The sequence below is a fragment of the Dama dama genome, chromosome 2, assembly GCF_033118175.1.
Source record: "Dama dama isolate Ldn47 chromosome 2, ASM3311817v1, whole genome shotgun sequence".
NCBI classification, from domain to species: domain Eukaryota; kingdom Metazoa; phylum Chordata; class Mammalia; order Artiodactyla; family Cervidae; genus Dama; species Dama dama.
In genome coordinates this window covers 11,121,741-11,134,430 of record NC_083682.1, presented here as the reverse complement: position 1 = coordinate 11,134,430, position 12,690 = coordinate 11,121,741, and the positions used below count along the sequence as shown (strand labels likewise).

General features: G+C 41.5%; 1 protein-coding gene across 1 annotated transcript; it reads right to left on the bottom strand.

Annotated features, from left to right (window-relative positions):
• Window positions 1-4,988: 4,988 nt before the first annotated feature.
• Window positions 4,989-5,714, bottom strand: LOC133066195 (small integral membrane protein 15-like). Its single transcript, XM_061157012.1, has one exon. The coding sequence runs from the start codon at window positions 5,641-5,643 to the stop codon at window positions 5,419-5,421; it is 225 nt and encodes a 74-aa protein (XP_061012995.1). The 5' UTR covers window positions 5,644-5,714; the 3' UTR covers window positions 4,989-5,418.
• Between the last annotated feature and the right edge of the window lie 6,976 nt (window positions 5,715-12,690).

Here is a 12,690-nt window from a genome sequence, read left to right as displayed (position 1 = left end):
ACAAGGGCTGCTACAGCAGCATAACTGAAAATAGTTGATAGGATATTTTTTCCAGCAATAAAGTTAGAAAAGATATGAAAAAAATCATTAGCAGCTCCTGCAGCAGTAAAGTCCAGGCGGGAATGTTCTAAGGTTTTTATCTGACCGTGAAGCTTTCCAAGATCTAAACTAATGCTGGAGCTATTCCATACACCTGAAATATGATTTTTAATCTTTTCCCAATTGTAATCTGTATCAATTACTTTTAGGGGTGTTACACAGATCCACCAATAGTTGGCATGACAGGATAATGCTAACTTTACCCTTAAAGCCTGCAACTCAGTTCCAATATGCATGACTGCTTCTTCTAGGGCATCTATTTTTCCTTCTAATTTCCTATCTATAATCTCTTGCATAGCTAGAGCTAAAGAAACATTTTTGACATATCATTGACATATTGAGCAGTATGTACTTGTTGAGTCAAGGATATCACTGCCACAGTGACAGAGGTAATTGCTGTTATCAAAGCTGAAATCCCTAGAATAAGTAGTCCTACAAACCGTCGGGAATGCATTAAATCTTGTAGTTGTTGCAGAATGGCTAAACCGTAATTGTCATACCAATAGGCGTTCACTCTGACAGGCACCATAAGGTAGGGCGGACGTTGAAGCACCACAAAAGAACAAATATTATATTGAGGGGTTAAACAGGATGAAAGCATGCATTGTTCATGGTAGACTCTATTTGGTCCACCTGAATAATTCATCTGTATATGAAGCCTTTTTGAATCATTAGTAAACAAAAAAAAATGCAAGAGGAGGGTAAAGAAGCCAGCACAGAATAGGTGGAATCATTCTCTGGCCGAGATAGAGTAACAAGGGAGGTGGCAGCAAGGGCTCTCCAAATTTCTGGTTGCCAAAAAGTTTTACCCTCAGTTGTATAGGACAACATGGGGGGGGAAAATTGATTATAATGCCATCTGCTGGGCACCAATGGCCAAGGGAGGGAATCATTTTTCCAATTGCTAAAACTACTGACATGGTCAGAAACAGATCCCAGATCCTGACTTGTATTTGGATTGCTCCAGTCTTGTACCGAATAGTTTCCACCTCCTGGTACTCTATAATCTATTTTTGAATTATAAGTACAAGATTCCTATACTGGATATCCAAGGTGGTTGCCTATAGTTTTCCACGTGACATCTGATGGAGCAACATCAATACAATTTGGATATTTTGGTGGAGCATTAAGGAACAAGGATTTATAGGGGTCAAGGACCCCGGGCATATGGGCCTGTAATATACAAACCAGCTGATCTCCTGTTTTCTCTGAAAATTTTGATGCTGGAGAATCTGTCAGAATTGCTTTCTTGGAGGCAACTCCTTAGAGGGAGTGATGAGATCACTAGTATGACTATGGGGGAAGTTAAAGCAAAGGGGAAGATCATCCATTAATCCCCTAAAAGTATAGTTAAAATTGATGGGGTAGTGATCTTTATCATAAGAAGTATAGGATCCTCCCAAGAGATGAGGCTGGTCTGTGTTGACCCGTATAGGGTCACTGTTCCAAGTAACTACTTGGAAGGTCGGGGGATCAGGGAAATATTCCCAGTATTTTTTTTGAAGTAGAAGAGATAGTGCTTGCCTGACAAGACAGTAACAGTCATGGCAATAAAAACCCTTTTGGGAGAGACTGAAGATCCCTGCAGGGAAGCTATTCCCTGTGCTTGATGACAGAGTGACTTAATTTGCCCCCATGTGGGTATGGAGGCTTGTTGAGTTGCCCTCGCAGGACGTCCTGGTGGTTTCCATTTGTTCTGGGATCTCCATTGCCGGTTGTTTCAGAGTCTGCTGGACCTTCTAGGTGAGTGGCCGAGGCAAGGGCAGAGGAGTGCTGTTCCTCCTTTATGGTTGAGGCTTCGAGGGAACCGGAGGTCTGGGGGACTGCGACATGGCGAGTCAGTCTGTCTGGGATCTAAATTGGCAAGTCAGCACCCTGTGGGAAAATATAAATATACCCTCGCCCACTGGTTAGCAAGGGATCAGGTCCCTTCCATAGTCTGGAAAGGAGGTCTTTTCACTTTACTAAAGGTTTCATATCTTTTTGTTCTGGGTTCCAGGGACGGAACAGCTGTTAAACCGGCTTGATCAGCATTAAGGTTATTGAGCACAAAGAGGGCATGCTGCAATATGTGGAGTGGAGAACTATTTGAACTGCCCTTCCTGTAATTTAGAGATTTGTGTTTTGAGTGTCTGATGTGCCCTTTCTACAATTGCTTGTCCCTGGGGATTGTAAGGAATTCCTGTAGAGTGGGATATACCGAATTGGGCACAGAAATTTTTAAAGGACTTAGATGTATAAGCTGGAGCATTGTCTGTCTTAATTGATTTTGGCATTTCTAAATAGGAAAAACAGGCAAAAAGATGTTGAACTACATCTTTATAGGCTTTTCCCGTTCTGGCAGTAGCCACAATGACATGGGAGAAGGTATCTACAGTAACATGCACAAAGGATAGTTTTCCAAAAGAAGGAACATGTGTTACATCCATCTGCCAAAGCACATTACATAGTAAGCCATGGGGATTTACCCCAAAAGGCAAAGTGGGAACTGAAGTAGGGCAAAGTTGACATGTCCTAACAATTTCATGTGCAGATTCCCTAGGAATATGGAATTGATATCGAAGGGCAGTTGCATTTTGATGATGCATAGCATGTGAAGCTTTAGCATCCTCAAAAGCACTGGTCACTATGGTTCGGGTTAGCAAATCTGCCTCTTGGTTAAACGTATGAAGGGGTCCAGGTAAATTAGAATGAGCTCTTATATGTCCAACATAGAATTGCTTTGACCTTTTCCAAATTTGCTGTTGAAGGGTAGATAACAATATAAAAATTGTGGTTTTATTTTCCGGTAAAACAGCCGTTTCAATTTGAGGGAAAAACCTAACTACATACTGCGAGTCAGAAAACAAATTAAAAGCCTGATCTGAAAACTCTTTGAACACCTCTATCACGGCTGTTAATTCTGCTTTCTGGGCTGACATTTCCCCAGTATTTAAGACCCTTTTTGAAGCCTGGGTGACAATAGCAGCCTTTCCATTAGAAGACCCATCCATAAACACCAACATTGCCCCCTCGATAGGGGAAACTTGATACCTTTCTTGAAATATTACCGGATGTCGCGAGAGGAAATTTAATAAAGGACTAGCAGGTAAATGGTGTAAAATTTTTCCCGGATAATTACCAATGGCAATCTGCCAGTCTTCATTTAATAATAGAAGGGCATTTAGTTGCTCTTTATTATAAGGCACTATGATTTCAGATGGTTCTTTTCCAAACATTTCAATGCTTCTATGTCTCCCTTTAATTATTAAAGTAGCCACTAGTCCTGGATAACAGGCCACAACCTTTTTGGCTGTGACAGGTAAATGCAACCATTCTAGGGGACCCTCCTGCCACCCTCTAGCACCCCTGTAGGGGCCACAGCTGTGGGCAACACTATAAACTGCCATGCCATACTATAGTCTCTTAATATAATTTTTATCTAAAGCTTCTTCTACCTTCATTAAGGCTTCCCTGGCTGCAGGTGTCAGCATTCTAGCAGAGGTGGGGTCTGGATCCCCTTGAAGAATGTCAAACAAAGGCTTAAGATCAGAAGTAGTCAACTTTAAAAAGGGCCAAATCCAATTTATATCCCCTAACAACTTTTGATAATCATTTAAAGTAACCAAATTATCTTTTCTAAGCTGCAAAGGTACATGAGTAACTGTTTCATTACTTAGGATTCTTCCCAGATATGTTATAGGCATATTCACCTGGATTTTTTCAGGGGCCACCTTTAGGCCCCAGCGATTCAAAGTCTCTTGTAATTTAATCAAAACTTCCTGTAAATAAACCCTATCCGGGTGTGCTAGCAATATATCATCCATATAGTGGACTAGATAGACATCCTGATGTTTCTCCCTGATACCTTGTAGGGCAGTGTCCACAAACTTTTGACACAACGTGGGACTATTTTTTCATACCCTGGGGAAGAAACTTCCATTGAAATCTCTGATGAGGTTGTCTAAAATTTTCTGAGGGAAGGCTAAAGGCAAACCTTTTTTTTTTTTTTCTCTTTATAAAAAAGTATCAAATTTATTTCAATATCTAGCTTCATTTTTAAATTAAAGCTACTGGACAATTTTTTGCAATTTAAAATTCATTATCAGAGGTGAGGAAAACATTAATAAGATATTAATTATTGAAAACAAAATTATCAACCATGCATTTAAAAAAGCCATGTTAAAGAGGAAAATGTTCCAACTATACTATTTAACTAAAGGAAATATCCTTTACCTCTTTATTTCGAACATTCTCATTTTGACATAATTTACACCTTTTTCACACAATTAATACAATGCAAACAAAATTTTTCCAAATGTTAAGACTTTTGTTACCATTTATGACACATGACATAACTGTAACTCTTTAAAAGTTCCTTAAAAGAAAGTTGAAGTTTTAATTTTCACCATGAACCTGTCTGATCAAAAAGTAAAGGACATCACCACCACATGAATTAAAACAAAGAATAGAATAAGAAACAAAAGTGGTATCTATATAATCAGCAAATTATCTGATAAGACATGTTAACTACTTCACATTTCTACTTAGCACAAGTGACAATAAACTGGTTCCAAGGTACTACAGGTTTGGCATTTTTGCTCTTAAGCTTTAAATCATAGTGTTCCTCTACTCAAGTCAACTCTAAGAAAATGACAGTGTTCATAAGTAGAAAAATGATTATATCCAGTAGGTGGTATTCTACATAATCAAGATTACAAGAAAATTCTTTATAGGATTAGATTTTTAAAAATGCAGACTATCTGGTAATTACCATTATCTCAAAAGCTAAAGTAAGAAAAATACAGAAAATAGAGAAGTACTCATTGAATAATATTATTTTGCTTTGAGGAAATGAGAAATGATTCTATTCCAAGAAATAATGATAAGAGAGGTAATTAATACACCATGTATCTTTTAAGCCAAACCACGCTTTTCTGCTCAGAACAACTCTTGATTTTTACATTCTTAATCTCCTCTGTCCAGAACAGGACCACATTTTAAGCCATTATTTGAATAGAGTTAATAATCTAAAGTCACTTTTCTTCACAGGATGTTTTCATTTTAGTATTCATACCTAAGCTGCAAAAAGGCAAATGAAAGTCAGTTAAAAGAATCTGTAGCATAATAAATGCCAATTTACAGTAACTGTCAACAGACTTCTATACCGAAGCCGAAAAGCTGCTACAGTACAGGTGAGAACTGACATGATTCTTCCATAGACTCAGACTTCGTTTAGTAATACTGTCATAAGATCCAAAAAGAAACCTTAATGGGTCCTTTCAAAGATGCATAATTTTCTGAACAATTTTCCTCTGGACACACAGACTGTTCATTCCTTCAATTCTTTTTTAGTCGTTTAGCTTTTGCAATATTTTCTTGACGTTTTTGTTTCTTCTTTTGCTCCTTTTCCCTGGCCTCAATCATCTTGGCCAATTTCCAAGACAGCACAGCACTTGCTAGAAACAATGGAGTCAGAGCCAAAATAACTGTTGTAAGGAAGCCATATGGGTCCTTTGCAGCCCATTCCACAACATACTCAGCCCAAGCCTTTAAATCAAACATCTTCGTGGAGGCTTATGCTTGAGTAGTGATCTCTAATTTTGTCCTGGGATTATCAGCCAGTCACAATTTCAGATGACTTTTGATTAGCTGTCTTCTTTTTTAACTCTACCAACACACTTCTGAGAGAAGGCTTAAATTCTATATACTCCTGTGCACCTCAATTTCGGACCCTAGGTGCAAGCGCCCTCCACACTTTAAGGAATAAATATTATTCTTCTTCCTTCCGAAAAGGATCCACCAGGCATGATCTTCGGATCAGACCCGCACGGCGCCTGAAGGTGAGGGCACCTCACAGCCATCCGCACTGTCCTTTCCTGTGTTTTCCCCTCGCTACCCTTCCTCACTCTACCTGGTGGCCCGCGCCGGGGGCCACGCTTCCCCCACCCTCCGCCTCGGCGAGCGCGGGCCCGGCGGGGCTCGAAGAGCCGGCGGTCCCCGGGAATCAGAGGTCATCCCCGCCACACCCTGGGCCGCCGGCGCGCCGTGGCCACCTCCGCTGAGCACCGGGGCAAAACCACGGCACCGACCGCCACCCGCCTCCCCTACATCTCGCCGGGGATGACGGGTTCGAACCCCCCAAACCTAAAGAAGCAATCTTGAAGATCAATCACTATAACATTGTAACTTTGGGGAACAGCCACAGGCGAGGGAAGGCCAGGCTGTAAGGCTCCCATATCTTCCATAGTGGCATTTATTGCTCTTAGATCTTGCAAGAGTCTCCATTTCCCCGATTTTTTTTTTTTATTACAAAATTTGGCATGTTGCATGGACTATTTGAAGACTCTATATGTCCAGCCTTTAATTGTTCTTCCACTAATTGTCGTGCTGCTGAAAGTTTTTCTGAATTTAAGAGCCATTGTTCCACCCACAACGGATCAGGAGATTTCCAGACTATGGGGTCAGCAGCGAGAACAATGGCCTCTCCTATAAATTTGGATATATTAAGCCTTGTCTCTCTCTTTTTATTTTTGGGACAACTGGTTCAATTTGTCCCTCTTGATCTTTACCCGGACCCATAAAAGGATTATAATTCATCTGTAACATCTGTGCAGCAACCTTTTCATCTGGGCAATACAGCAAAACTCCCATCTGAGCAAGAATATCTCTCCCGCAAAGAGTAAAAGGTAATGAAGGAATCACATAAGGTTGAAAATGTCCCTGGCAGTCTTTATCTACATACCAAGGTAAAATTTGTGAGCTCTGTCACTGAAGGTGCTCTCCCAATGCCAACCAACTCATTAGCTGTGGTTTGAGTTGGCCAAGCACTAGGCCAGTCATTGCCCACAATACAAGAAACATCTGCTCCCGTGTCTAGCAGGCCAGTCACATTTTTACCATTAACTAGAATTGTTTTCATAGGTCTTTTTTTAGTAACTTGTGTAACCCAAAAGGCATAATCACTTGAATCAGATCCCCCGTCTTGACGCTTGGCAGCTGAAGCTGCTTTTCTTATGTCAGCATGACAAGGTAGCATCAGCAACTGAGCTATTCTCTGTCCTTTATAGATTTGAATAGTCTTAGTGGGGGGAGGCACCATTATTTGAATTTCACCAGTATAGTCTGTGTCTATGACTTCTGGAATCACTGTGATCCCATGTAAGGACGTGGAGCTCCTGCCTATTAATAGTCCCATCGTTTCTCTAGGCAAAGGGCCATGAACACCAGTGGGAATTTTCACAGCAGGGGAGTCAGGTGTTAGTATTGTTGTGGCGGTGGAACAGAGGTCCAGTCCTGCACTGCCTGGGGTTGCTCTGATGAGTTCTGTGATGGGACGAAGGGTATGAATGGGTTTAATGTCGTTGCCCCAATAGTTGTCGGGGCCTGAGGCTGGCCCCTCAATCCATTTCCCGACTGTTGGCCAGAAACTAACAAGGTTCCGTTTTTAGGGAACTTGGATCTACAGTCCTTGGCCCAGTGGTATCCCCTCTGGCAGCGAGGGCCTTGTAGGGAGGTAGAATTTAGCAAAGGAGTATTGGTGGCCTTTTGAGGGCAGGCACGGCTGAAATGTCCCATCTGACCACAGGAAAAACAGGTTTTATTTAGATTAGTATTTTGTCCCTGACTGTTTGAGTGGCCCTTGTGAGGATTGCCCTTGCCGGCAAAGAAGGACTGTATTGCTTGTTGATAAGAGCTACCCTTTATAGCTGCAGCTATGGCTACGCCCTGCATCATTGCTGGCCCTACATCTGCGCACTGCTTAATATACTCTCCTATATCTCCAGAGTTTCTTATAGGGCGAAGTAAGGTCTGGCAGATAGAATTTGCATTATCAAATGCTAGCTGTTTTATTAAGATCTCGGCTGCTCCATCACTAGGAGTGACCCTGTGGATTCCTTCAATAAGTCTAGATATAAAATCTTCATACAGCTCTTCTGGTTTCTGTTTTATGTCAGGTAGGGAAGAGGTTAATTCTTTTCCTTGAGGCAAGGAACGCCAGAGAGCACAAGTTGTCACTTGTTCTAGAGCTTTTCTATCGAAATTCATTTGATTGCTAACTGATTGAAATTCATTAATTCCTGCCCACATTTCTTGCACAATATATTTTGGACCATATTTATAGTTATCCCTAGCTAGTTTATGGGCCAAATCTTCATATTCAGTTCTCTAAAGTAGATACTGTCCTCCGGATAAACAAGCCTTAGCAATTGCCCTCCAATCATATGGGGTCATCCATCTAGCTGCCAAAGCATCTAATAATGTTAAGGTATATGGGGCTATAGCTCCATATGAGGAGCAAGCCTGTTTGAATTCCTTAATCAGTTTAATTGGAAGGGGTTCCCAAGTGGGGCTTTCTTCATCTGTATCATATAATACAGGAAAGCAAGCCTCAAGATAGGGGTCAAAATCATCCTCAGGCCTTGAAAGCACCCTTCTTTGTGAAAAACCTAAGGAAAGGTCTTTACCCCTATATGGAAGGGGAGGCATGGGGGGTCGAAATCGCTCTATGCCTCTTTTATCCCGTTCTACGGATACTTTAGGGTTTTTAGAATTGGATTTTACAGAAGGCCTAGTTGGAGATGTATCTCTTAAACTTTTAGGAGCGTCTTGGGCAGAAAAAGGCCAATCCTTATCAGAATGATAACGAGTTTCTGCTTTTTCTAAATCTCCCTCATCTTGGGGTGAAAGTTGTTTTTCTTCTTCATCCCTACCTTCTGGATGACTATCAGTGTTCATAGCAGCTAACATCTGTCTTAACTGTTGATAGTTCGGTTGGGACCCATCATCGTCTTCATTTCCCTTAACTTTTACTTTTTCAGATTCGTGAGTCAGATCTAAGGCATCTCTAATCATGCCCCACAGGGAGAAGGTATCGGTGGGCACCTTCTCCGGTCCATTTAAAGTATAATAATCTCTTAACTGTTTTCCCACCTTTTCCCATGTATCTAAGTTAACGGTGCCCTCTTCTGGGAACCAAGGGCATTGTTCCTGTACAAATGTGAAAAAGGATTGAATGTTGGCCTTTTTCACTTTAATACCTCTCTTGTTCAATAGTTGCAATATCACTCCAATAAAAAGTTGCCTTTCTTTTGACTCACTGTTACCCATTTTTGTTAGTAATTAGAAGAAGAAAAAGGAAAGGAACTGTAGGGAAGAAGGAAACTGAAACGTACCCACTTTTCTTACCCTACCTTTCTTAGGCAGGGGGGCCTGTAGCACCCTAGTGGGGTTTTAAAGAAGAAACGTAAAGCCTACCCACTTTCCTCACCCTACCTATCTTATGCAGGGGGGCCTGCAGCGCCCTAGTGGGGTCCTAGCCGTCCCGAAAACTGAACAATGGGGGGGCTTACCTTCGGGTCCCTGTTCGCGGCGCCACTTGCCGGGGTCCAGCCTCGGCAGGATCCAGGGGGTACCCTCAGGATGAACGGGGTCAGTGAGAGAGAGAGAAGACAACGTGAGACTAGCCTTGATAGGGCCAAGTCTGTGTTTTACTTTTTGACAATCAGTTTTATACCCTTTCACAGAACGTTTTCAAGGTACAAGATGCTTACTCATGATTACACAGGATTAGTATTACATCATTTTGTGTTTTAGGAAAAGCAGGATGTTTTTTGCTTTCTAATTCTATAGTAATTCTTAGCACATGATCTTCTGGCCTTGGGGCCAGTAACATTTTATGCAGGTCAGGTGAATGTAAACCTGTTTTCCGTTTTTATGGTGACCTTAACTGAATGGTAGCAGTCTCATAGGGAAATAGTACAGAGTAGAATTTTATCCTTGCTAATACAAAAATTAACCCTTCTGCAAAAGTTGTCAGTTGCGTTTATCTAAGAAGTTTACCCCATACAGACTCTGCGGCTTCAGTGAGGCAGCCTCTGCCTAGCACTCCTGGCTGACAATTAACAACCATCTCATTGTTACCACACTAGGGCTAAGTCCTTATTTCTCTAGATCTTAAACTATACTAACAATGGTTTCTATAACACTACCTTAGCACATTAAAAGCAAAACACAGCAAGCAAAACACAGCAAGCAAATCTCAACCCAATAACCACCTATAGAATAATTTTCCTTATGTTTTCTAATAGGACTCCTTTACCCCTTAAAAAGGCTCTATGTCTATTAGGGCTTTTATATAATCAGCTTCTTTATGCTATTTTATGATTAGGATATTATAAGCAATCATGCATATTAGTACCAAGAGCATAAATGCATTTGGCTAACAAACTACCAGCAAAGGAGTTTAAATTAAAACACTCCTTTCACCCTGAATAATCTCATAAAATACCACCACCTGGGAAACTTATTGATTAAAGTTCTAAATTGATTCTTATTTGGGAAGAGATCGGGAAGGCCTTCCTGCCTGTGTCACAGAAATTAGGGAGTAGTCTATTGAGGCAGGCATCAGAAAGACAGATATCATCTTTAAGGTGAGTGCTGGGGGCAGCTTTTCGAAATCCCTGAAAACCTGATCCGCCTTGCCCGTCAGGTTTTCTCCCTTATGGCCTTGTTAGGGGTAGGGTCTCGTGTGTTGGCTCCCAGCACCATCTCTTTCAGAATTTTCCACAGTTTATTGTGATCCACACAGCCAAGGCTTTACTGTAGTCAATGAAGCAGAAGTAGATGTTTTTCTGGAATTCTCTAGCTTTTCCAATGATCCAGCGGATGTTGGCAATTTGATCTCTGGTTCCTCTGACTTTCCTAAATCTAGCTTGAACATCTGGAAGTTCTCAGTCACATACTGTTGAAGCCTAGCTTGAAGAAGTTTGAACATTACTTTGCTAGCATGTGAGATGAGTGCAATTATGCTGTAGTTTGAATGCTCTTTGGCATTGCCCTTCTTTGAGATTGGAATGAAAACTGACCTTTTCAGGTCCTATGGACACTGCTGGGTTTTCCTAATTTGCTGGCATAGTGAGTGCAGCACTTTCACAGCATCATCTTTTAGGATTTGAAATAGCTCGGTTGGAATTCCATCACCTCCACTAGCTTTGTTCATAGTGATGCTTCCTTTTATCCTTATCCATCAGAAGGCAGACAGAATGAAAACCACAAACTTCTCCAATCTTCTAAAAAAAATCTTTAGCAGTTTATTTATTCGAATCTAGATCTAGAGGATGAACATTTGTACGTTACATTTGGTTGTTCTAGGACTTTCAATAAATGAAAGTCTCCTCCTTCCTTTTTAAACCATTTATTTGTTTAAAATGTGGGAGGAGTTAGGTGGTTTGTCTCATAGAAAGTCCTATGTCTTGTGTTGAGAGCAGGAGTCCACAACACCAATACCAGGACCAGTACCAGTCCTTGATCTATTAGGACCCAGGCCACAAAGCAGGAGGTGAGCAGCAGGCCAGTGAGTGAGGCTTTATCTGTATTTACAGCTGCTCCCATTGCTCTCCCATCACCCCCAGATGGGGCAGTCTCATTCCAGGATAACAAGCTCATGGCTCCCACTGATTCTGCATTATGATGAGTTGAATAATTATTTCATTATATATCACAACATAACAAAAATAGAAATAAAATTCAAAAGAAATATAATAACCTTGAATCATCCAGAAATTACCCCCTGCACCCAGGTCTCTAGAAAAATTGTCTTCCAGGAAACCAGTCCCTAGTGCTGAAAGAGCTGGGGACTGCTGATTTAGGGGACTGCTGATTTAGAGGACTGCTTCTCTGTTCCTTTATTTGCTGCTGCTGCTAAGTTGCTTCAGTCGTGTCCGAATCTGTGCGACCCCATAGACGGCAGCCCACCAGGCTCCCCCGTCCCTGGGATTCTCTAGGCAAGAACATTGGAGTGGGTTGCCATGTCCTTCTCCAATGCATGAAAATGAAAAGTGAAAGTGAAGTCGCTCAATCATGTCTGACTCTTAGTGACCCCATGGACTGCAGCCTACCAGGTTCCTCTATCCATGGGATTTTCCAGGCAAGAATACTGGAGTGGGGTACCATTGCCTTCTCCAGTTGTAATTCTTAAAAACTGGTAGTTAGATGCAGACTTGAGTTCAACAAATTTTATTGGAATATTTGTAGTTCCAACTGGAATATTTGTATTGGAAGATTTGTAGTTCCATACATTACTTGTGGCATCACTTCAAAAGACATAATTGCTAGTTGCCTCACTTTGAGGTATGCTGAGATAGAGAGGGTCCTGATGTTGCCAACCTCATGCATGCATTATACTTCCCCTTTGACCTTTCATCTTATGGTTTGGTCTTATGGGCTTATGGGCTTCTCTGGTAGCTCAGCTGGTAAAGAATCTGCCTGCAATTCAAGGGACCCTGATTTGATTCCTGGGTTGGGAAGATCTGCTGGAGACGGGATAGGCTACCCACTCCAGTATTCTATGGCTTTCCAGGTAGCTCATCTGATAAAGAATTCGCCTGCAATGTGGGAGACCTGGGTTCGATCGCTGGGTTCAGTAGATCCCCTGGAGAAGGGAAAGCTACCCACTCCAATACTCTGACCTGGAGAACTTCATGGACTTTAAAGTTCATGGGGTTGCAGAGATTCAGAAATAACTTTCACTTTCACTTATGGTTTTATCATCCATGGATGATCTTGGCCAAGACCCACTGGTTCATGAGGATGTTGCAAAACAGAGGTTTC

Excerpts from the sequence above, each read along its gene's own strand:
- LOC133066195 (XM_061157012.1), bottom strand. The coding sequence starts at position 5,643 with ATGTTTGATTTAAAGGCTTGGGCTGAGTATGTTGTGGAATGGGCTGCA.